Source organism: Bombyx mori, chromosome 8 (genome assembly GCF_030269925.1).
Source record: "Bombyx mori chromosome 8, ASM3026992v2".
NCBI classification, from domain to species: domain Eukaryota; kingdom Metazoa; phylum Arthropoda; class Insecta; order Lepidoptera; family Bombycidae; genus Bombyx; species Bombyx mori.
The window spans coordinates 15,092,499-15,119,275 of record NC_085114.1 but is presented as its reverse complement, the minus strand read 5'-3'; the positions used below and the strand labels follow the sequence as shown (position 1 = coordinate 15,119,275).

Here is a 26,777-nt window from a genome sequence, read left to right as displayed (position 1 = left end):
TCCGACTAACATTTATTTTAATAATTCACACTATTCACTCTAAGCACGCCTTCATTACCTGTAGAAGAAAGTTTCGACAAAGTTCTAACTCCTCCTTCACTTACACCCTCGGGAACAGTCACTGTGTCCACTGTTTTATTGCACGAAGCCGTCATGTATTTGAAGGATGAGACAGCCGTCACACAATTGAGACTCCGACTCATGTCTCAAGGCGGGTAGCGGCACGTGTTCCGATATCTGGTAACTTATGGATCGTGAGTTTCCCTGTCCATCTATAAAGAGTCCCATTTTCCGTTCTTATTGCGATGTGACAAAAGCTACTCTGGTGGACTATAAATTATTGGTCTGAAGCAGCATCTTTATTTAGTTTCCTCTCCAACTGCCCTTGCTTCTAGGACTCTGCACCACATCCTACACGTCCTTATAGGAGTCCCACTCGGAAAATCACTCAATAGTGGCTCTATGTACTCTGTAGGAGTCACCAACGACATCCGCAGTGCTGTAACGATAGAACAGATATCCTTTCGACTCTACTCCCGTGGCTCCGCTTATGCCCTCGGTGGCCGTCAGCACGTCGTTAGTCCTACTCCTGTGGCCCAAAGTCCTGAAACCGTCCCCCAGCTTTGTGCTGCAACTCCTGCCTAAGGACTTCGATCGTTTGACTGTGAGTTTGTGTTTGGGTAGCGTCGTGGTGACGTCGTAGAGGGGGTTGGTGACGGCGGCGCGCCCCCCCACCGGCGGCCGGGTGGGGGACTGGGGGGGGAGGGCGGTGTAGTCCGTGTAGGTTATCTGTAACCATAGTCTTGTTGGTAAGTAGATGCTAAGTTATATGTGAACTGTGAGGATGAGCGGTTGAGCTGTGCCTCTTGCGTTGCTGATGTCCATGGTCGACAATGACCATCATTATAGCTGTGAGTTTATATCTATACTAATATATAAATCTACAGTGGTTTTTACGGATGTTCCGTTATAACTGCTGAACAATGCATCCGATTGACTTGAAACTTGGTATCCATGTAGAAAACACATGTACTTAATGGATAAGCTAATATTTAGATGAGTGTTGGACTCCCTAATAATAATGACAATAAATAATAATGCTAATTTTAAATGCCCAGCGAAGCTGACGAGTACGACTTGTACTTCTAAGAAAATTAAATTAATTGTGACTGATCAAAAATGTTAGCATAAAATTTTCTGACTAATGTTCTATTTATTAGGTACAAATTTTTAATTAAAGGAATGACATCATCTACTAAAAATGAAGTTCGTGAATTGTGATCCCACAAGGGTAAGTACCATCTTCCGCAGTATTCCTCCGCGAAACTGTTCTGGGCTCAGTATCCAAGAGTGGACCAGTCATCGTTGAGATTGCGGCTGCTCTCATGTCTCCAAGAAAGCGGTGGCCACTTTGTTATGATGTCTATGGACTTATTGGTTAACGACCTCACCACAATAGTTTATTCACATTCCAATCGTCCTTTTTTTTATTGCTTAGATGTGTGGAAGAGCTCTCAGCCCACCTGGTGTTAAATGGTTACTGGAGCCCATAGACATCTACAACGTAAATGCGCCACCCACCGTGAGATATAAGTTCTAAGGTTTCAAGTATAGTTACAACGGTTGCCCCACCATTCAAACCGAAACGCATTACTGCTTCACGGCAGAAATAGGCAGGGTGGTGGTGCCTACCCGCGCGGACTCACAAGAGGTCCTACCACCAGTAATTACGCAAATTATAAATATTTTTATAACTGTGGCTCGTTATTGACCACCGACACCTGAATTGGCAGCAGATGATATGACTAAAAATTAACAGATTTTTCTTAACAACACATGCTTAGTGAGAAGACTTCATCTACAACGCACCTGTCTCCTGCTGGACCTGCGCGGTAACGGCGGCGGTGGTGGAGGCTCTTCATCCCCTGATTCATAGTCTGGTGACCTCGGTTTGTACGTCTGCACCAACTCCAACCTGCTGGGGTATGCTTCAGGAAGTCTCCAAGAGCTGTTGACGTTTAGAAATGGTATGGAGTTAATTAATATCTGCATCATAGTGGGGCTGAATAATTACGATTACGGTTTTTTTATCAAAGATCTGGTGGGAGAACCTTGAATGACTACTAAAATCCTAGTCGACCATGTGCCGAGACGACTAAGGTGTATGTCCAACAGCGGTAAGCATTTAACACCAAATGGACTGTCATTTTATCTGCTGTTCCGACTCATATAGAGTGAAAGAGAGGGATAGAGAGAGAGAGAGAGAGAGAGAGAGAGATAGAGGAGGAGAGATAGAGAGAGGGAGAGAGAGAGAGAATATTCTTTATTGTACACCAACAAAAGAAACAATGCGAAATATTAAATACAAAAAAATTGGCGGTCTTATCGCTAAGTCTACGGGCACGAAATTTGCGATGGCTGAGCGATGGCGGCAGCGGGGCGACGCGACACGGGGCGGGCAGGCAGCGATATCTCGCGCGGGCACGAAACAAGCTGACGGGCAGTCGCGCTCATACAGTGTTGTGCGAATCATAAGCTTACGTCGAAAAGAACTATTGGAGCCTAGTCCCCTGATGAGGGAATTATTATTATTACTTAGAGATGGTGTTCATCCAATAAATTAACGAAGACGCAATTGGGGAGAATTTTCTACGCTTTATTACGCGCTAAGGTGTCATTCAATGAAATTTTAAATTTTTTGTTAAATTATAAATTCCTCATCATCAATTTCCATTACTAAAATAATAACTGAACACAACACTGTGTACCCGCGCAAGCGACGAAACCAAACTAGTTTGTTCTCGTCGCTTCCGCGTCGCCGTCGCCTCATCATCGCCCGTACATCGCTCGATCGCCCCGCTCCGCCATCGCCCGTTTCGTGCCCGTCCCCATACTGTGCAATGCTTTTGTATATATCGCCGTCGCGCCGCTGCCGCCATCGCTCGGCCATCGCAAGTTTCGTGTCCGTAGACTAAGAGCGATCTCTTCCAGAGAACCATCAGGTGAAAAAGAATCGTTTGGAAACTAATTACACGCGGCGTACCTGGCGGCGCGCTCGCTGCTCCGGGACCGCGCCGCGCGCGCCAGCCGGTGCAGCGCCAGCAGGGCGCCCTCGCCGCCCGCGCCCAGCCGCGCGCACAGCTCCTGCAGGACCTGGATAATACACACAACAATACTGAAACAACACTCAAGATATTACTTGTGGGGGCGCGCGGGGTATGTGGGACTGGTCCGCGACTGCGAGACCGCGGGCCCAAGGATGTTTGCAGGGTCCTACCCACTAAACGACTCCCCTGCACCCTTCTCCCAAGCGTCCGATCCCCTCCGAGGTCAGAACCCGGATGAGGTAAGGGGGTCACCGCGGTCAACACTACAACCAGACGGCGCAGCTCACCCCAAGGACGCCCGGCCGACGGATCCTTCGAGGCGAATCGAAGGCTCTGAAACGTCGGCCGTCCCGGTACGGCAGCTCGTCAGGCCGCCCAGACGGTGTCCCGGAATACCCCGCTGGATCAGAACCAGCCTACCGAGTCGCGACGCGATACACCGCCAACCGGTTGCTCTATTATGGATACTCCTTGGCGGCGCGCTAGAGTACTGGTAGCGCACCGCACGGCCTCTACCCCCTCAGGTCGCCCCTTGACCTTCATCGCGGGAAGATATTACTTGTCCTGACCTAAGAATTACCTATGTTTATCGTATTAAGTCTGCTTAACATAAAAATCCCTCGTAATAGACACGAACTTTTTGGAGAATCATCAACTGAAATACCATTTTAAATCAATAAAAACATTGATCAAAAAGCTATTAAAGAACCGCCATTTTCCTGGTAAAAAATTTAGAAGAACACCGATTTCCAAAACTATTGGAAGTTTTTGTTTATTATTGCTTTGGTAGATGGACGAGCTCACAGCCCATCTAGTGTTAAGTGATTACTGGAGCCCATAGACATCTACAACGTAAATGCGCCACCCACCTTGAGATATAAATTTTAAGGTCTCAGTATAGTTACAACGGCTGTCCCACCCTTCAAGCGGAAACGCATTACTGCTTCACGGCAGCATTAGGCAGGGTGATGACATCTACCCGTGCGGACCCACAAGATGTCCTACCACTAATAATTACACAAATTATATTTATGCGGGTTTGATTCTTATTACACATTATTATTTCTTCACCATGATGTCCACGGACATCACGCCTCAATATACTAATTCCTGTCCAAAAGATACGCATCATTCAATTGAATGAAAAGCACACTCACAGTAAACTTTCCTCGATTCAACAGAGCCGGTATGAAATCGGCCAGCGCCAAATGAAGAGTGTCCCCCGCGGAGTGCGCGCCCAGCAGACTCAGCGGCGCCGTCTGCCCCACGAGCCACTCGTCCGCCGGCGACCACGCCGACTCCTCGGCATCAGACGCGCCAGACTCTCCGACTGGACCATCCAAGTTTATTTCAGTCAACAAACAGACAATTTAATTTTCAATATACAACAACAAAATAATTTAATTCGTTAAAGATTACTGGTGGTATGACCTCTAGCTAGTTCGCACGGGTAGATACCACCACCCTGCCTATTTCTGCCGTGAAGCAGTAATGCGTTTCGGTTTGAAGGGTGGGGCAGCCGTTGTAACTATCCTTGAGACCTTAGAACTTATATCGCAAGGTGGGTGGTGCATTTTCGTCGTAGACGTCTATGGGCTCCAGTAACCACTTAACACCAGGTGGGATGTGAGCTCGTCCACCCATCTAAGCAATAAAAAAAACTTAAAAATTAAATGGGCCACGAAACTCACCGCTCAGAGCGTCCTTTACGCTGTTAATAAAGTCCAAAGTTTCCAAAAGACTAGGTCTACTGAGAGCCTCCTTATTCCTGAGAGTAGACCCAGCAGACCGTGGTCGCTTTCTTAACTCTTTGATACTCTCCACGGGTTCAGTGTATACTAGACTCTTCAACGTATGGTATTTTCTCCTCAAGGTCTTCGCGTCACCTTGTTTTGTGATGGAAATTTCTGGAAAATATGACGTCACCGGTCGGTTCCTCCGAGATCTTCTGTGCTTGGGTTCCAAGTTCAGCTTGGAGACGTCTTGGTACGATGTCGAGGGTATGATATCAGGCTTGGCGGAGTTCCTCCAGTAGTTTCCCGATTTGACGCTCGCAAGAATTTCTTCGCTTTCGTGGCGTGGAATACCGCTGTTGGTTAAGTGTTGCAGGTAAGTAAGGTAAAATGTAACAATCATTACCAGGAAATAAATACACATATTGCAGTACCTAGTTCACTTGATTCTGTATTACTTTATTTGTAACTCCACTTATACAACTTTTAGGTATGTATTCAGGTAGACCAACCAAGAAAAGGTGAACATCTAACAATGAAACAGATGATATTCTTTAGAGGAGGCCTTCACCTTCACTTGAGGAGGGCTTTGGCTGCAAACAAACTTCTATATTATTATTTTTTTTTTTTTAAAACGTCTGGATTTGTACTTTTAAAAGGAAGCGAAAGGGAGAGAGAGGGGAAGGAAATTAAGTGAAATACATGTAATAACATCACTTTTGGAACTTCGTTCCTTATGGGACGATGCGGAAGGGTACCCTAACCGGGAAAAAACGTCCGTAACGTAAGATTTTTATTATTTTTCTTCTTCTCTTTTCTCCTTTTTAATTAATTATATTTAATTATTTAATTATATTTAATTTTTATTTTCATTTGCGTAATTACTTATATATTTTATAATTTATTATAATTTGCGTAATTACTGGTGGTAGGACCTCTTGTGAGTCCGCACGTGTACCACCATCCTGCCTGTTTCTGCCGTGAAGCAGTAATGCGTTTCGGTTTGAAGGGTGGGGCAGCCATTGTAACTATACCTGAGACCTTAGAACTCATATCTCAAGGTGGGTGGTGTAATTTACGTTGTAGATGTCTATGGGTTCCAGTAGTCACTTAACACCAGGTGGACTTTGAGATCGTCCACCGACCTAAGCAATAAAAAAAAACAGAAACAAGACCTGATTAATCGGTACACGCGAAACATTTCATCAATTAATATCTCCCTAAACAAATAAACCCGCTCAGAGAATGTACGCGCGGCAGGTGCGGCGGGGCTGACCCTCGTCACTCAAGGCGCGACGGCGTATTAATTACGAGAAATAAACATTATCGATTAATTGGAAACGTTTCGGGGTACGTATTTTTCTAGGCTTCCAGAAATGACGGTAGTCTGGTAAAGTTACAATTGGTATGGTCGAGACTTTTTGGCGGGAACGCGAGGAGTGAAGTTGTGTGATTTGTTTTATTTTGTCTATTTAGTGTTTCTTCAGGTTTAAATGTGTAATAATTGTGGTTTATTAACTGTTTAATATCTGTGAAAGTGCACAAATGTGGGAAAATGAAACAAAGCTGCTGGACGTAACTTCTCGGGTTCCTCCAAAAAGTCCACTGAAAAAATCTCAGTAAATGACCACCATTTTACTGCGATTATATTTCATCCCATATCATCTCATTTCATTAAATTCATCCCAGTTGATTAATGTCTCAAATTAATCATCTTCATTTCATTTCACTCCATATTATCATTTTTCATAAAATTAAGAATATAAAGTAAAATAAGACATGACTTAAAGGTCTTAGTTACCAGGTCATAAAATCTCTTAAAAAAAATGGTATGGTCGATATATCGTCTTCTCGCATTAAAACTGTATAATCTCAAAACTTACTAATTTTACAGGAGAGTGTTTCAAAGGTTTAACATGTGATATTTTTAATATTAATCATCTTTGCAACATTTATTTTTCTTTTTTATCAGTTACATTATTTGTCTTTTAAAGAAAGATAAAATTATGTATTAATTTTGTTAATAGTAGTCAAAACATAGATAAACTAAAAAAGAACTAAAACTAAACTATGCTCTTTAGACAGTATTTATGAGAAACAATACTGGTGATACCAAATATAATTCCGCATATTAACTCAATTTCGAATATTTTTGGAAATTGTACACTTTTAATGCGAAAAGACGATATATGTCTATATATGAATAGCCATGGCTTTTTACTGGTAGTAAGGAAGTGTAGTCCGCACGGGTAGGTACCACCACCCTGCCTATTTCTGCCGTGAAGCAGTAATACATTTCCGTTAGAAGGGCAGGGCAGCCGTTGCATGATTAAACTGAGACTTAGAACTCATTTCTCATGATCAATTACGTTGTTGATGTCTGTGGGCCCCGGTAGTCACTTAACGCCAACTGGGCCACTTATTCTTCGATTTAAGCAATAAAAAAGCATTTGTAAGTCTCCAATCCAACTCATAGCTTTGTTACATAGAAAAGAACACTAGGAATGTGTAACATAACTTCGACTATACTTGATTGTACTTGACTTGATTGTACTAAAAAATTTCAGGCAACCTTTAGATTGACAATGATATTAAACATAGACTATAAGGTTTGAGGATATATACGACAAAGGGAAGATCTTCCACCGAGCGGGTGATATTGCTCGGTAGACCGACGGTCCGAATGTTGTTGTTCGGAACTTGTATATATGCGCTTTATCTTGAAAATGTCGTAAGCGAGATTCAGGCATCTGTCAATTATTTTGCGTTGTATGATGGCTACCCGCCACAAAGGCATCCTTTTAAGCATGTTTCCAACATGATTCTATGAGCAATAATGATCACCCTGCCATAAGAGGGCAGTAAGTTGCTGAGCCAAATACCGCAAAAGGTCCCACGTAATTTCACCTGCCAATATACACAAATTACTGTTTTCTTTTACAAAACTGTATCGGATCCGTAGCTTTTATCGACCTAACGATATTCGTAACGGCTCTAACGATACAATAATTCACCGTAACGGCCAATCTGCGTAAAATATTCAATTGACAGTGAACCATTTTAGACAATTTTACAATATAGGATTTCGGGAAAATTTCATGGTAACATAAAACACAAGAGCGTGCTCACAATTTTAATTATCGGGAAATACGAGTTCGTCCTTTTTTTATTGCTTAGATGGATGACCGAGCTCACAGCCTTCGTGGTGTTAAGTGGTTATAGGAGCCCATAGACATCTATAACGTAAATGCCGCCACCCGCCTTGAGATATGAGTTCTAAGGTCTCAGTATAATTACAACGGCAGCCTCACCCTTCAAACCGAAACGCATTACTGCTTCACGGCAGAAATAGGCAGAGTGGTGGTATCTACCCGTGCGGACTCACAAGACGTCCAACCATCAGTAAATCTTCAAATTATTTACTTTGTGTTTTACTGTTGCGCCGAGGGTCGTAGGTTCGATTCCCACATCGGAAAAATATTGTGTGATCAACAGGTTTGTTTGCACTTTATTTGAGTGTTTATTATCGATATATATTTAAAGGTATATAAGCCGCTTTACACAGCTTTTTTAAGAGTGTCATGTTCGGCTCGAAGGATCAAATAACAATGCATATTTCTTTATTGAATTTTATTTTACTTTTGTGGTAAATGAAAACTATAAACATGTAACGCCTGATCAGGTAATGTAGTAGTAGTAGTACTAATTGTTTTTTTTTGTTTGATGTTTTATTGAATGTAAAACACTTACCTCTTAGTAAAGGTAAGTGCGTCGTGGAAGGCGCCTATGACGCACCTCTCCGCCAGCCTTAGTTTAGCTTCCGACTTTCGGGCGGCGGTCAGCGTGAGGGTACGCGCGGAGGAGGGCGCGCTTCGGGGCGGAGGGGGTGCGCACACCGCCGCCCCTCCACTTGAGGGGAACACCACGCGAAACTCTTCAATCAAAACAATAAGCTATTATAGCATTCGGATATACAGTTGCGGACCTCTGTCATACCCTATATGAAGGAGGGCATTTTATAGAGCTAGTATGCAAAACCGTAGAATGCAGTTCATTTCAAAAGCAGACGGTAGGCGGCAAAAATTATGACTTTCAATGCGTTGTGCAATACTTATATCGAATATTATTCCAAATAATAAAATCATAGAGCTCCTGGAACTTACCGATATGCCGAAACTTCTCCACAAAGTCCACCATAACTTTGGCCCAAGTGTACTTTTTGGCCACTTCCAACAATCCCATGGAAGGATCAATACTTCCATCATGAACCCCAAGGCAGAACTCTTTCAAACCATCATGCTCCGATGATGACTGCTTCATCTCAAAGTCTTCTAAAAACCAAGAATTCTCCAGAGATGAATTGAAAAGACCATCTAAGTATGGCTTCAGGACCGGTGCTAAATATTTTTTGTCTTCTTTACAGCCTTTATGAAGCCAGTTCAAGATGCTCTTCATCAAGGTCTGAGGGTTGGTCAAATCTTGGTTCTGCAGATCAGGGTCACGTCTAACGGCATCTATGAGACACGCCGAAGAAGCATCGTAGTAGCTTTTTAGTTTGTTCCACTTTTTTGATCTGTGGGTAGTAGAATATTTTATAGTAACATTGTTTTAGTCAGGGCTATGTATTTTAGTTGTGTTTTGTCTGAAGTGCTTCGAAAGCCATCTTCTTTCATTGACCACACTGCCTCTTTACCAAAAATCAGGAGAATATCTTTACTTTTCGACCGAGGAAAGGTGGTAGCTCATTAAATAACAAGTCTCTTTTGTATGTGTTTTTATCTTCATTTACTAGCAGCAGGAAGAAGATTCAGTGCAGTATAGGTATCACTCGGATAATACGTTACTTGTAAATCACAGTCTCACGGGCATGGGCAGCCACACAATTGAGACTACGACCTCATGTCTCAAAGCGACATTTGCCTTGGGATGCCAATGAGCTGGCGCCACACACACGTAGCAAGCCTTCAGGAAACGATAAACCGACTCAATCTCACCTATACACAGACGTTTCCCGGTCAAACTCCTTCAAGGTCCTGGACTGGAGACCATTCAGATACAAGTCTCTGGCCTGATCCAGTATTATCGCCAGAATGTGTATCAAGTCTTCTATCGCTTCGCTGTTCGGTGACGTCATCTGTATTAAGTTCATTTTGAAATTGCTATGAGGTTCCTGCAGTCAAAATCATCAGCTCTTAATTTCCACTTCCAATGGCTAAAGTAATTCTCGACAGATCGAAAAAGTTTTTTTTTTTATATTTTTGAGGTTCAATCGGTTTCCAATTTTCGATTTTTGGATGAAATATACGAATTTCATACAAAAACAATAATTTAGACCTATCAACCGACATTTTAATTAGAATAACTTTAATTTACGCTTCTGCTTATATACTAGTATATTGCCGCCTCACAAATAGTGCTTATGAAAGAAAAAACCTGACCGGAAATTCGCAAATTTTTAATTGTAAAAGAAACATTGTACAATAAATAATGGTTCTACGATAATGAGACCGGGAATGGAAGCCGGATCCGGTTGTATAATAGTCACAGACTAGTAGCCCAACGAGACATTCAAGAAACATTGCCGATGTCCATGGAGCTCAATAAGCCCTTAACACCAAAAAGGTGCGAAACTCTTTTACATGTATTTTATTTTACATTGGTCGTTGTCATGGCGTAAAAGATAAGACGTCCGGTGCATTCGTGTCGAACGATGCACCGGTGTTCGAATCTCGCAGGCGGGTACAAGTTTGCTAATTAAATACGTACTTAACAATCGTTCACAATAGACTTCCACGGTGAAGGAATAGCATCGTGTAATCAAAATCAAACCCTCAAATTATAATTTGCGTAATTAGTGGCGGTAGGACCTCTTGTGAGTCCGCGCGGGTAGGTACCACCGCCCTGTCTATTTCTGCCGCGAAGCAGTAATGCGTTTCGGTTTGAAAGGGGGGATAGCCGTTGTAACTATACTGAAACCTTAGAACTCATATCTCAAGATGGGTGGCGCATTTATGTTGTAGATGTCTATGGGCTCCGCTAACCACTTAACACCAAGTAGACTGTGAGCTCTTCCACCCACCTAAGCAATAAAACAATAATACAAAAAGCCTTTTACGACTCTTACAATAAAAGATATGATAATGCTACTCTCGGCTGATGACATACACACATATTATAACTTACCGAATAAACCATACTTTTGCACTTAACAAGCTCGGTGACGACTCTCCACAAGTAGCGTATTTGTCTCCTAGAGTACGTGCTTGTAGAACCGACAGAAGCTTTAAGTTCTCGATTCAAATTCTCCCAGCGGTTGAAAAGCGCTAGTTCCAAAGATTCTGCTGGGGTGAGGGGAATTTCTTCACCTAGAGATAAAGGTAGAGCGGAGATAGAGTTTGCATATACTGCCACCGCCGTTTCTGCTGCGATACAGTCATGAAGCTCTTAACCACCTGAATCGTGAAACTGACTTTATTCACAAACTAACCATAAATAAAATTATGCACTTTTAATTTTTCGTAATCGGGGGCAAATTCAGTGAAGCCTCATGGTAGAGACCTGTTAATTAAAGTTGCATCATTTTCAAAATGCATGCCTTGACTCTACCACGTGCATTTTTGAATTCCAATACGACTGAGTCTTCGAATACGTACGTCAAACTGGGTGCGTTTCCATCTCGTATGCCAAAACGAACGGCCATTTATTGACGTATAATTATAAAGCTTATTGGCTCGCATAACCAATTACCTATAACACGACGATATAAATTACCTATATTACTAATGAAATTACGAAATGAATAAAAATATTATTCATCGAAAAATTTTCAATACGACAGTGACTCTATCTATACCTTTCTGAGAACAAAATTTAAAAACAATTTGTTTCAACATTTTATGCGGATTTGTATATTATAAAATAATTGACTAAATTAAAAACCAGTAAGTAAAGAACGCGTTAAATAATAGCGTAATAGTATTTTTAATAATTTTATATTCACCTGCAACTCTGTTCAAGTTCCGTAAGCAACTTGCGATGCAGACAGCGTCACTGTCCCAGTCAGCGTCCCCCGCGCCGCGACGAACCAGGCACCCGCGGTCCGTGGGGTGCACATACCCGGCCACTCCGCCACGCTCGCATATCGATAGCAAACTGTACAATAAAAAAGGAAGAGTAATCTATATATAAACTATACCTCTTTAAAGTACATTTTTACAGCACTCTATGGCTGTTGATTAATCATATAGATGACGCTGTCAGTTGACTTTTTGGCGGGAACGCGAAGAATGAAGTGGTGTGTTTTGTGTTATTTTGTCTACTTAGTGTTTTTTCAGGTTTAAATGTGTAATTACGGTGGTTTATTAACTGTTTAATTTGTGTGAAAGTGTACAATTGTGGGAAAATGAAATAAAGCCGCTGGTCGTAATTTCTCGGGATCCTCCAAAAAGTTCACTGAAAAAGTCTCAGTAAAACACCACCATTTTACTGAGATATTTCATCCCATATCCAACCAAAAGTTTTATATCTTATACCTTTAAACGAGCAATTCTTGGATATTAATATATATGTACATAATCTAAATCACGGAAACGGCTCCAACGATTTTCATAAAATTTAGTATACAGGGGATTTCGGGGGCGATAAATCGATCCAGCTACGATTTATTTGCAGAAAATGTTATTTTATTCGTGTTTTCAATAATCAACTTCCCGACATCTATTGGCGAATAATAATACTGTTTTTCTTAATTGAGGGCAACTAACCGCTTTAAAGACATAACAAGATGGTCATCGTCTAGTACATATTAATACGTGAAGCATAAACTTTGTACTCCTTTTCACGAAAATTGCACGGAGTATGAAATCTTCCACACTTAAAGAGAATACAAAGAAAGAGTGCAGAATGTTATTATTTTTTAATTATGCACAAAAAATACATTAAATCAATAAATAAAAACATTACACAAATACCATGTATTTGACACACACACACACACACACATACATATATATTATTATACTCTTTAGTTTATTGTTAAAGTCTGTAGTCAAATTGAGATTGAAATTTAAATTAATATTGTTTGCCTCTAATAACAAATATTTGTCTATAGGGCCGACCCCACCTAGTGGGATAAGGTGGGGAGAAAGAAGAAAAAAGTCTGTGGTAAAATTGAGAATAGATTAATATAATTTGTTTTTAGTGTAGTCTTGGCGAAATCTGTGATTATATTATAGAAGTATAAATAGTCTTTGACAATAGAACCATAACAATGTTCCAACTTATAATTTCAATTAATTATAGTCGGATTTCGACTACTGGGGGACCACTTGCATTATTAACTATAGACCATTCAAATAATGGTTGAAGAACATGAAAATCTATAGAGTAAATAAAGTATAGTCTTATTTTTTTTCTTCATATTCTTATTTTATGTGCGATACATATTAAATTTCTTTTTTCTTTTATAAGGAGTGAACGAGCTCACGGCTCGTCTAGTATTAGTTGGATATAGAGCTCATAGACACTATCAACGAATCGTATGATTGTTGTAGTTATTATCTAGTGCTTCGACTCACGAATCCAGTACGAGCAGAAGGTGGTGTGACGCATGCGCCCCGGGGCAGCACCGCGCGGCCGCCGAGGCGTAGCCCGCACACCGGTCCAGGCGACGCCGGAGAGCACATTGCACCAGGTAGCGACTGGTAGCTCGGAGACTGCCCTGACAATGGAAATGATCTTCTCAATGATCCCGGCTATTATCAGTCTTCGTGTATCTAATTTGCTTAATAAAAAGTGTACTACTAATTCCGATTTGAATTCTATATTTCTCAATTTTTTTAAGTGCAACTTCTTTAGACGCGTTGAGAGTAAAATTTAACTCGCGACAGATTCGTTACGGCTAGAGAGATAAGATACAATTTAGGCAGAGCGAGAGTGAGAAAATAGACAGAGCGTCTCGCGAACCATTCAACCGTGGATAGAGGGAAAGGACAAAGCGAGGTTGTTTATCTTATATACGACATTCCCTATTACAAGATAAATTTGATTTAAGGATCAAAAGTTTAGAAAACCACAATACTAAACACCGCAAAAGAAGTTTCACTTCTTTCACGTGCACAAAGTTGCACGCGCACCATTTTTCTACTATCAATACAATTACTATAAAAGTGTCTAAGCTCTCCTATTTGTCTTACCTGGTGACTCTGTTCTCTCATTTTATCGACCAGAGCGTTCAAAGCTCCAGCGATCCTGGCCACCGTGGACAGCTCAGAGCAATGAGCGTCCAAGGTGGCCTCCAGCGCCGGATGCCAGAGTTGCCAAGTGGAGGTCCGGTCCGGACAGGCCGCGCTCAGAGGAGGTCCAGCCGTGACGGCATAATACATCTGGAAATTTCACTTTACAAATTATTAAGTTTTAATTTTAATCTATACTAATATATAAATCTACAGTGGTTTTTACGGATGTTCCCTTATAACTACTGAACCATGCATCCGATTGACTTGAAACTTGGTATCCATGTAGAAAACACAGGTACTTAACGATAAGCTAATATTTATATGAGTGTTGGACTCCCTACACCAGTTGCGGGGGCGTTAATGATGAGAATCTTTGTGGGGGTGAGAAATAATAATGTTAATTTTAAATGCCCAGCGAAGCGGCCGGGTACAGTTAGTAAATATATTTCTTCTGTGCGTGTATTTGTCACTAAGCTCCTAAGCGGCTAGACCGATTTGAATGAATTTTTTGTATGCCTTTGGGTGGCACCCTGGATGGTTTAGATTCACAAATCAGCCCGGCAGATAGCGCTGCAGTCGGTATCTAGATTATTTATCTGTACTACAACTAAACGGCTAGATCGATTTGAATGAATTTTGCAGGACAACGTCTGTCGGGTCCTCTAGTTTTAATAATTAACCATTAAAATATAGAACAAGGTGCTTAAATTAACCACACAACACCACAAATTTCAAATATGATCAAAGATATTTCGCTAAAATTATAGACAATTAAATGTTATCTCAATTAATGCTTTAAAGGAATGGTGCAGGAACATTACTAATCCGCCTAATAATAAATAATAAATATTTACCAACAATCACACCACGTTAACTGGTCCCGTGATAAGTTCGTAAAGAACTTGTGTTACAGGTACCAGATAACAGAAATAAATGTAAGATTTTTATTATACACATACATATATTTAATATACATCCATAACCCTGGAAAAGACATTTATATTTATCATACAAATACCTTCCCTTGGCGGGATTCGAACCCGCGACCCTCTTGTGTAGTGACCATGTCACTTACGCCTACACCAGATGGCCGTTTAAATGTTGTTTGCTTGTTTATGCTTTATCCATACTGTTTATTTATTATGTGTATGTAAGTTATATTGGAATATAGATCATATAGTGATTTCATATTATATTTAACGGTATATATCTATATTATCTGTATGTATTTTCTTTAATAAAGTATCATTAATAGTACACCGCAACAAGCCTGCTGTATTTTTATCTTTTCCGGAATTTCTGTAAATTATACGGTTGTCTGGGAGAGATCGTTTTTAGCGATAAGTCCGCCCGTTGTACAATTGTTGACTGTTTTTGTTTGGGTTTTGGTGTGCAAAAAAGTATATTCTCCCTCTCTCTCTCTATCTCTCTCTAAAACTTACCCCCTGAGCTGCAGTGTAATGTAGCAACGCCAACGGATGTGTTATAGGAACTCTGGTTGTGTAGGCCTGTGGGTGGCAGCCCTGGACCCTGGCTCCCAATACGAGCTTGGCCTCAGCCTCCCCGCCCCCCACGCGGACCATCACCCACACCGCCCCTTCCACGATGGCCAGACGACGGTCGATACTGGTGAAACCTGACGATGCTTGAGGAAAGAACAGCTTTGGTGAAATTCTTTAAATTCACGATTCAAACCCATGATAGAATTCACAATGTGAACACAGTTATTAGACTTGAAACTCTTTGACTTCATAGACAAAGGCTATTTGGTTGGTTTAAACGACATTTTTCAACTTTACAGGAGAGTCATTTAAAGTTTTAAATTTGGATTTTTTTTTTGCTTAGTTGCGTGCAGACCGCGGGCCTAAGAATATTTTTAGGACCTTCCCGCATCAAATAACTCCCCTTGCACTCTCACATCTGACGTCCAATCTCCGTCCGGGGTCAGAACCCGATCAGAATAAAGGGTTTCCCGCGGTCACCACTACATCAAGACTCGCGGCACTACCCCGAGGACTCCCGACCGACGAGTCGTCAAAGCGATTAAGGCTGACAATACCCAAGTTAACAAAAAACTTGACTGCGACCGGGAAATCGCATTTACTTCATGAACCCGGTTTCCGTGGCATCCTAGCCATCACCAAGCCCTAATCCAACAGAGCATTCTAATGCCTATAAATTAATTATGAACCACGCTGTTTCACGACATAAACCAAAGCTTGATAACTTCACAAACATTCAACCCCCGCCCCTGTTGTTTGGATCTCAATCCTAACAACAGAACCATCGAATATTAATAGCGCGAGTTTGACAAGCGGCGGCCGCTCTATAAATCGGTGTGAGATACGGATCGTAAACGATTTAGTTTCACAGTCGAGACCGTTCCCGAGCTCCGGGGGAAAATCGTTTTAATTAAAAGTTTATCAAGTTCGAGTAAGGGCGAAGTCGGCGAGGCGTGGGAACGACACGTGTGCTGTTTGCTCTATATACTAAACTCTTTCTTTTCCTATACAGTATACCATTAACCTGCATACTAATGTCTAGAAGCGATCATTAGTTCTGTGTGCTTAGTGCGAGCGAGTTAACGTTCTCGATAACGTAAAAGTTAACTCAAATTTACGAACGATTTAAATTCGTTTGTCGCTAGGGGCGCTGTTCCAACTCCATACAAATTACGACAAGTTAAAAAAACTCCCACTAAGCACACTGTTTTGAAGAGTGAGACCGCCGTAACACAACTCAGTGTTTGACCTCCACACGGATTTCCTCCCGGATTAGGAGGAGGAATCTCACACCCCCGATTACTCTCTTTAGACAACCCATACCCTGGGCCAGGAAGGTCAAGTACCTGGGCATTACCCTGGATGCATCGATGACATTCCGCCCGCATATAAAATCAGTCCGTGACCGTGCCGCGTTTATTCTCGGTAGACTACCCCATGATCTGTAAGCGGAGTAAAATGTCCCTTCGGAATAAGGTGACACTTTACAAAACTTGCATAAGGCCCGTCATGACTTACGCGAGTGTGGTGTTCGCTCACGCGACCCGCACACACATAGACACCCTCCAATCTCTACAATCCCGCTTTTGCAGGTTAGCCGTCGGAGCTCCGTGGTTCGTGAGGAACGTTGACCTACACGACGACTTAGGCCTCGAATCTATCCAGAAATACATGAAGTCAGCGTCGGAACGGTACTTCGATAAGACTATGCGTCATGATAATCGCCTTATCGTTGCCGCCGCTGACTACTCCCCGAATCCTGATCACGCAGGAGCCAGTCACCGTCGACGCCCTAGACACGTCCTTACGGATCCATCAGATCCAATAACCTTTGCATTAGACGCCTTCAGCTCTAACACTAGGAGTAGGCTTAGGGACCCCGGTAACCGTACTCGTCGAACTCGACAAAGAGTTCGCCGTGCAACCTAACCCATGAATCAGCTCGCTGAGTTTCTCGCCGGATCTTCTCAGCGGGTCGCGATTCCGATCCGGTAGTAGATTCATTCGCGAAGCAGCTGCTCTTGAGCTGTTAGGTCTCCTTCGGAGGCGCTCGGGTAACTGTTAGCAAATCCCACCCCTCCTGGCTGAGCCTTTGCTCGCCCACCTGTCCTGGTGAAACTGGAAAGGCCTCCGGGCCACCAGTAATCGTTTTGACCTCAAGCCCGAAGAGCGAAACTGTCGTAATACAGTTTCGACCTCAGGACTACGAGGGCCATGACCATGACCTGGTCTAGGCATCTAATCTAATATCTATATCTAAAAAAATAAAAAATAAAAATTAAGCACCACTTTCTGCGTTCTTCACTTTTCGCGTTCATCAACCGGTTTGGTTTTCTTTATTTGTTTTATAGCTTTTTCTATTGCTTTGATAGGCTCACGGCCCATCTGATGCTAAGTGTTTACCGGAGCGTGTAAGCGTCACCTTACACTTTAATTTTGATGTGCAAGACTTACCCCTCTCCAGGTAGCAGTATTGGTTGGGTACCGCCCTGAGAGCGGCCCGCGCGGCGAGGGCCCGGCCTGCGCCCCCGCCCCGCGCGCCCGTACTGCGCGCCACCAACCCCACCCAACGCTCTACTATTTTGTCCCTATCAAAAACAAACCATTCCATTAGAACGGATTTATGAGTGCTCTAGATTTTGATAAATTACAATCTGACACCTTGAGACATGAGGTCGCAGTCTCAATTGAAGTCACTGCTGCTCTAAACTTCGGGCCAAGTAGCAGTAACTGTGTAGCAGGAGGTAGATGATGGTACTACTGATCCAGGCTCACAACACAACTTACCATCGGTAATTACGGAAATCTTTTTTTTTATGAATTTATTTTTTACCACACGAAGCTATTCCTTCACCGTGGAAGTCATTCGTGAACTTTTGCTATGGCGGCACTTGCAAGCTAATCTCAACACGGACAACGCTTACTCTTAATAACACGACCCCGGGAGTGATGTGACGGTAGCCATCATACAACGCAACGATATTTGGCAGTTGCCTGAACCTCGCTTATGACATTTTCAGGATAAGCTTGCATATATACAAGTTCCGAACAACAACATTCGGACTGTCGGTCTACCGAGCAATATCACTCGCTCGATGGAAGATCTTCCCTTGGTCGTATAGCTCCAAATTTGCTAAGTACGCATATCATTAGAACAACATGTACCTGCGTGCGGGACTCGAACCAAGGTACAATCGCTTCCTTTGACATGCGTACACTGGGCGTCTAATCCTTTAGACCACGACAACTACCATCATCGCTTATTACGCAAATTAAATACGAACATATGTTTTCATTTTTATGTATAGAGCTCGCAGCCCACCTGGTGTTAAGTGGTTGCCGGAGCCCTTAGACATCTACAACGTAAATGCCGCCACGCACCTTGAGATATGAGTTCTAAGTTCTCGATTTTTAAAGTACAAGGGCTGCCCCACGCTTCAAGCCGAAAAGCATTACCGCTTCACGACAGAAATAGGCAAAGTGATGATACCTACCCATGCGGACTCCCAAGACGTCCTACCACCAATATGTCCATATGGGAATAGTTCGCAAAATGTGTCACAACTACCTAAGTTCTTCGAGACTAAAACCCAAAGTACCGGCACAAGTATCCCGCAGGTGTCAGAAATTCTTCCCATTTCTCAGCATCCCTCCCCGTCAGCCGGACCCGGCCGTAACCAGTTGGACCGTCATGGAGACGACATTCGTCATTAGAGTTGAGTACTGGAAGAGAGTCCAGGGTCACTAGGTACTCCAAGGACCGGGACCTCATCTGAAACAAGTTCCAGCATCTAGTTTTTTTTTTATTGTTGCTTTGACGGGTGGACGAGCTCACAACACACCTGGTGTTAAGTGGTTACTAGAGCCCATAGACATCTACAGCGTAAATGTGCCACCCACCTTGAGATATAAGTTCTAAGGTCTCAAGTATAGTTACAACGGCTGCCCCACCCTTCAAACCGAAACGCATTACTGCTTCAATCGGTTTGCAGGTACAGGTGTACTTTACGTAAACATTCAAAATATTACTTCGTAAGGTCGGGCACTGAGCAAGACTTTCTCTAAACATTCTCAAGATAAACTTAAATAGCAAACAGTAGGCAAACCCTTAAGTAATCTTCGCATTAGATCTCATACACAAATTTTCATAGTCAATGCGTCATGTGCCAAAAAATATAGACCCAAAAACATTTTTATTTCGGTATTGTGTTCACCTATCGGTAGGTGAGTAGCTGGAATAGCCCTTAGGCTACCAGCTATTAGAAAAGGAAAGAAAAATGCGTAGTCAAAATCGGCTCAAGTTAAAAACTTCAAAACTACTTTTCAACGACTAACACAAGCTTCAAGGAAAACGATTCGCGTCTAATGAAGTAACGGTATATCTTAACACATTGTTTGAAGGTTACGCATACGTCAATATGATCTCATAAATTCCACCCATCTAAAAAGAAAATGAGCTTCCATTTGAAAGTACCTAATAATCGCGAATCAGACCAGAGTGAGCGGTTTATTTTGCCCTGGCATTTTGAAATGAGGAATGTTTAGCTACCTTCTTTCCACGATGCAAAGCGATGAGGTGTGAACACCCGAACCTGGGGTCCCGACGTCCAGCCCCATCCACGATTCTCTGGACCAAACTCTCAACAGCGCTCTCGGTTTCCGTCGATATTCTTCCTAAAAACAAGTACGCTTCCTGTAGGGACACAGTTTAGTAGCGCATGCGGTTTTGTACATCGCTTGATATAGTCAGTCATACATAGCCCACCCGACACGTCAGACAATATACAGATTAAAATCGGAACTAACTTGTTTTATTTATAAAGGGCAGCTTACCCCCTTTAATTTGCATCAGCAACCGTACACTTCGTACTATATTTTCATTACAGGGAAAGCTCAGGATTACCCAAACACACAAAGGTTGACTGTGCCCCAACACACGCATTTTTTTTTTTATTGCCCTTTTAGACAGACGAGCATACGGTCCACCTGACGGTGAGTGTTTACCGTCGCCCATGGACTTCAGCAATACCAGGGGCAGAGCCAAGCCGCTGCCTGCCACTTAATACTCTCCACAAGCCTCTTTTAAAGAAGGACATGTCATAGCGCTCAAGAAACACCGTGGAGGGGAGCTCATTCCATAGCCGGATGGTACGTGGCAAAAAAGACCTCTGGAAACGCACTGTCGATGAACGCAGCGGTTCCAGATGATATGGATGAACTCTGCTCCGATGGCGGGAGGTGCGATGATAATAAGGAGATGAGAGGATCATCTCAAACAATTCCTCAGAGCTCCCAATGGAACATACGGTACAAAATACAGAGGGGACCGAAGTCCCTCCGCAGACCCAGAGGTTCCAAACGATCCGTGAGAATGGGATTATCGACGATTCGAACGGCCCTTCCTCTGTATGGAGTCAAATGGAAGAAACTGGAATGGAAGGCTTTTGCTCCTGCTAGCTCACAACCCTACCTGCAGAACTCCTATGACAGTCCTTTTTTAAAAGTCACACGCTCTCCTCACCTTTCTGGTCATCTTCCCACAGAGTCTCGACGTAGGAATTTAGAGTTCGAAGCTGATTTGTGGTGAAACGCAACCCCGATGCTGGAAGCCGAAGGTCTCCACCCGGCGTTTCACTGGCCGCTGCTGACGCTCCAGCTCCCATTACTGGCCATATCAGAAATATCAATAGGAACTCTATTAACTTGTATTTCTAAATTGTATGTGTTCTTTTAAATAAGGATAAATATTAAGCTGCTGCAGTTAGATCGGATGTTTAACCTGTGACAGATGAGCTAATCGTAAGCAAAATTGCTCATAATGGCACACCGTCTTATGCATACATCCATACTTTATTAATACCTATTTATTATATTAGATATTCTTGTTATTATATTATAAATATTGGTGTATTTGTTTGACCTCTTTTCACGTAAACAAAGGAACGGATTAACTTTTTTTGTAAGTTTTGAGAATCTATATTTTAATCTTTACAAAAATAACATGAGACTTTAGAAAAAAATAATTTCACACTTTTCCTTAGACCACCTTTTAATTAATCTCACCTCATTTAAGTACTTTTTAGAGCGACCTTCACCAAACTCTATCTTCCGCGTCTTCGAGTCGAATCGAAGACAATTCTATCACCAACTTACTATACTTGTTGCAAAGTACGACTGCGCGCCGCCCTTACTTGTGTGGGTGACCAATCTGTATACGCGTCAATGTAGGCGTTATGTAGCTGATGTAGCTACTGACCGTTGCGTCCGTCGGGCGCACACATTAACGAAAATGTGTATTTACGATTACAACTACAAACTTTTGAAGCCGACGGGGCCTAAAGGATAAGACGTCCGATGCATTCGTATGTAGCGACGCAACGGTGTTCGAATGCCGCAGACGGGTACCAATTTTTTTAAAGAAATACGTACTTGATAAATGTTGACGATTGACTTCCACGGCGAAGGAATAACATCGTGTAATAAAAATCAAACCCGCAAAATTATAATTTGCGTAATCACTGGTGATAGGACCTCTTGTGGGCTTGCACGGGTAGGTATCACCACCCCGCCTATGTCTGCCGTGAAGCAGTAATGCGTTTCGGTTTGAAAGGTGGGGCAGCCGTTGTAACTATACTGAGACCTTAGAACCTATATCACAAGATGGGTGGCGCATTTACGTTGTAAATGTCTATGGGCTCCAGTAACCACTTAACACCAGGTGAGCTGTGAGCACGTCCACCCATCTAAGCAATAAAAATAATAATAATAAAGGTGCGCTCGTCCTTTGCAACAACTATACAGCGAGACCGCTGTGTCATCATATATTCCGTGACCACATTTAAATAACTTCAAATTAGTTCGGTAACATCACGAAGCCAGGGCCTCGTGTCCGCATCACCGGTCAGACATAATGTCACTTCCGGCGGAACTCGGACAATACAAGTTTTGATTGTCATTGTTGGTCGCCAATCCTACACTACACAACACATCGATCGGTGCTATTTGAATAATCAGAAAGTAATGAAACTCGATCACGAAAATCTATAAATTTCGACGACTTTTTTGTTGCTGCGGATCAAAACCACAACGTGAAATCATGAGACATGAGGTCAAGCCTCAATTGTCGACTACCTTGCCCTTTGAACCGCAGACATAAATGCTTCGTGTCGCAAATCGGCAGAAAGGTTTTTTTTTATTGTTTAAATGGGTGGGCGAGCTCACACCCCACCTGGTGTTAAATGATTACTGGAGCCCATAGACATCTACAACGTAAATGCCGCCACCCACCTTTGAGATATGAGTTCTAGGTACTCAGTATAGCTACAACGGCTGCCCCACCCTTCAAACCGAAACGCATTACTGCTTCACGGCAGAAATAGGCTGGGTGGTGGTACCTACCCGTGCGGGCTCACAAGAGTCCTACCACCAGTAAATTACAGTAATGCATACATTACGCTCTACTACCAAAAATTACGCTAATTTATCAATTTTACAAATTTAATCGCTCTTCAAACCGAAACGCATTACTGCTTCACGGCAGAAATAGGCAGGGTGGTGGTACCTACCCGTGCGGACCACAAGACGTTCTACCATCATGAAACCACGAAATAGTCATGAGAAACAAAAAACGATTCTCTCAACATCTTACTACCATGTACTTTAGACGCTTCAAGGTTTCCTTATATAAAAGTGGTCAGAAACCTGCCGCGCTTTGACACCTCGACTACGGCTCTTTCGCAAAATGTTTAGTTCAGGCACGCAATATTATCTTGCCTCGTAAGAGAAAAGTAAAAATTTTTTAAACACAAGGCTATAAAAATATTTGTTAAAAAATAATGGCACTTTGAATAAATTTCAATTGTATGTCATCTATATTTTGTTCTTTTGATTGACAAAGTTGTCGACTGCTGTCCTACACGTATAATTCGTGAATAAAGTTAGAAGCTATGAAGGAACATGTAAAATACCATCATAAACAGGCTACACACATCTTTTTTTTATTTTAGGTACTTTAATGAATGAGAGATTACTAGTCGCCCAGAGGCCTTTCCAGTTTCACCAGGACAGGTGGGCGAGCAAAGGCTCAGCCAAGAGGGGTGGGATTTGCTAACAACTGCCCGAGCGCCTCCGAAGGAGACCTAACAACTCAAGAGCAATTGTTTCGCGAATGAATCTACTACCGGATCGGAATCGCGACCCGTTGAGAAGATCCGGCGAGAAACTCCGCGGGCTGATGCATGGGTTAGGTTGCACGTCGAACTCTTTGCCGAGTTCTTTTTTTTTTATTGCTTAGATGGGTGGACGAGCTCACAGCCCACCTGGTGTTAAGTGGTTACTGGAGCCCATAGACATCTAAGGTCTTAACTATAGTTACAACGGCTGCCCCACCCTTCAAACCGAAACGCATTACTACTTTACGGCAGAAATAGATGGGGCGGTGGTACCTACCCGTGCGGACTCACAAGAGGCCCTACCACTAGTAAGGTCGACGAGTAGGGTTCTCATCACTTTACAGAGATGTGTGTTCATTGTACAAACATGAACAATGTAGCATTGACAGAGACGGCCGTGTCGTATTGTAGGCAGCAAGGTCCCTCACCAAAAAACAATCAATTTAATAAATTATCCGTCATTCAACTATAATGTGTATTTTTCTTTAAGCTCATTACCGCATTGTTAGCTAGATAAGAGTGCAATTTCTCATAATTATAATGAATAATCTTATGCTAAGTTTGACCTCAAATCAGCGTTGCTAGAGGCACCGCTGTTTATAACTAAAAGACGCATTGTTTTTTTTTTATTAAGTTCGATAGCCGTTCAAACGTGTACTTTGAGTATTTTCGCCAATGAACCCAAAATTAACCCTGTAAAGTCACTAATTTTAAAAATAATAATGGGCGGTCCATCGCTGTTTTCTTATTACTGCATTAATAGGTACCAAACATACGGCCGTGATGGTGAATGGTCACCGATGCTCACGGACATCAGCAATGTCAAGGACACTGCTGAGCGTCTGATAAGGACTTCTTCTAGACTATCGATAAAAAATAAAGACAGAGAAATCGCTGATGTAAATCGGGCAGCACATGTAACTCTCTAATTAATTCTCTGGTAATTTTTATTTAAACAGAATCTTTTATTTGTTTATCTAAAATTTATTTATTTATTTTATTTTACTAACAATCACGCCACGTTAACTGGTCCCGTGTTAAGTTCGTAAAGAACTTGTGTTACATGTACCAGATAACGGAAATAAATGTAAGATTTTTATTATACACATACATATATTTAATATACATCCATAACCCTGGAAAATACATTTTATATTTATCATACAAATATCTTCCCTTGGCGGGATTCGAACCCACGACCCCCTTGTGTAGTGACCATGTCACTTACCACTACACCAGACGGCCGTTTCTATTATTATAATTTACGTTAGTATATTGTATTTATTTAATACTATAATAAATTACAATTTAATAACATACGAAAAACTGTATTTTAACACAATGTAAAACAATAAACGTTGCTGCGAATCATAATCAAGGCAAAACTGGTTTACGAAATTTCCAAAACTTAAAAAATACAAACAACAAAAACATTCACGAACTGAGTAGAATTACACTGAAGGTCTCCCGAAACTCGCAAACGTTTATTTATGGGACGCTTACCTTACTTTCTCGCTCCATTAAATGTATACACAAGATTAAAAACGATACATACGTGATTTTATGCAGATTTAAACTGCATCACTTCTGTGAATCAAAGAAAGTTCGCGCGTTTTTTTTTTTTTTGTTAGCGCTCCGTGCGTTGTTCCGCCAGATACAGCCACGGGCAAAGCGCGGGAATCAAATGCCATGGTTGGTATGGCGCCGCAAGCGGAAATATCACAGTCATCATTGTAAACTTGCCACTGTCATTACTAATTTTTTTTGTTATTACGTATTCAATGCCATATTAAAAGGAAACTGACCACTCCTAACTACTATTTCATTTCGATAATATGTATTGTTTTTTTATTTTTTTATTGCTTAGATCGGTGGACGAGCTCACAGCCCACCTGGTGCTATGTGGTTACTGGAGCCCATAGACATCTACAACGTAATTGCGCCACCCACCTTGAGATATAAGTTCTAAGGTCTCATGTTTAGTTACAACGGTTGCCCCGCCCTTCAAACCGAAACGCATTACTGCTTCACGGCAGAAATAGGCAGGGTGGTACTTACCCGTGCGGCCTCAAAATTAATATTATTTGAAAATTAGAATGTGAACTCAGACTCTTAGCCTACGGTATTATAAATGTTCTTCCACCTAGAAATTACGAATTCAATACAAGGCTTATCTGTGCCTATGTCCTTTTACAACATGAAAAGAATACCGGTTATGTTTAACTCGACTAATGCCAGCGTAAAATGTAATAAAGAAACTGCACGTAACATAAGACACGTAATTGTATTTAAATTTATCGATCATTTACATAAAAACAACACAAGAATGAACAGGAATTGGAGAGACAAGTCTACAAAGGCAAAGTTCCGTTATCAGTCGCCGAAACTTCTTATCAGCTAGTTGTAAATGTGGAACGCGGCGCCAAATTAAAAACTCATTAAGAACAAAACTATCTTAGTAGTATTCACGAGTTTGGAATTCCTACGTTTGTGCCCCTTATTAATTTAAATTTGTTCGTGGTTTATGAATAAAATAGCAAATTAATGTTTGGCAAATATTCTTCTTTTTCTCCACCTTATCCCACTAGGTGGGGTTGGCACAGCTATTTTTTCTCTTCCATTCTCTTTTATCAGCCGTCATTTCAACCCTTACTTCACTCTCTCTCATATCGTCATTCACACACTCCATTCATGTCTTCTTCGGTCGACCTCTTCCCCCCCTACCTTGCACTACTATTTCCATACATCTCCCTAGTCTCATGCATCTTCTCTCTACGCATCACATATCCATACCACGCTAACCGTCCGCTCTTTAATTTTTTAATTAACGGGGCTACTTTCACACTTCCTCTGATATACTAATTCCTTATCTTGTCTATTCTTGACACTTCACACATCCATCTTAATCCATCTTAACTATTTTTTATCGATCTTTAGCGATTCATATGTCACTACCACGTCACCCGGAAATAATTAGCAATAGATACATTATCCTGGTAAACTAGGTCCTATTTGTGACGACAAAATT

At 41.9% G+C, this 26,777-nt stretch overlaps 1 protein-coding gene across 1 annotated transcript; it reads right to left on the bottom strand.

Annotated features, from left to right (window-relative positions):
• LOC101744165 (uncharacterized) lies at positions 1-25,410 on the bottom strand. Its single transcript, XM_038012594.2, has 18 exons — positions 25,305-25,410; positions 21,100-21,243; positions 20,128-20,252; positions 19,178-19,350; positions 18,033-18,166; positions 15,519-15,721; positions 14,035-14,223; positions 13,417-13,559; positions 11,841-11,992; positions 11,024-11,205; positions 9,835-10,010; positions 9,004-9,413; positions 8,591-8,774; positions 4,799-5,196; positions 4,265-4,437; positions 3,044-3,153; positions 1,870-2,008; positions 1-789 (listed from the first exon to the last, which is right to left on the bottom strand). Exons 2-18 carry the CDS (start codon positions 21,239-21,241, stop codon positions 445-447), a joined length of 3,378 nt encoding a protein of 1,125 aa, XP_037868522.1. The 5' UTR covers positions 21,242-21,243; positions 25,305-25,410; the 3' UTR covers positions 1-444.
• Positions 25,411-26,777: the final 1,367 nt, after the last annotated feature.

Excerpts from the sequence above, each read along its gene's own strand:
- LOC101744165 (XM_038012594.2), bottom strand. The coding sequence starts at position 21,241 with ATGGGAGCTGGAGCGTCAGCAGCGGCCAGTGAAACGCCGGGTGGAGAC. Across the intron at positions 19,351-20,127 it reads CTTTGCATCGTGGAAAGAAG|ATGAGGTCCCGGTCCTTGGA; the intron begins GTAGCTAAACAT and ends AACTTGTTTCAG. Across the intron at positions 10,011-11,023 it reads GCAAAAGTATGGTTTATTCG|GAACCTCATAGCAATTTCAA; the intron begins GTAAGTTATAAT and ends TTTTGACTGCAG.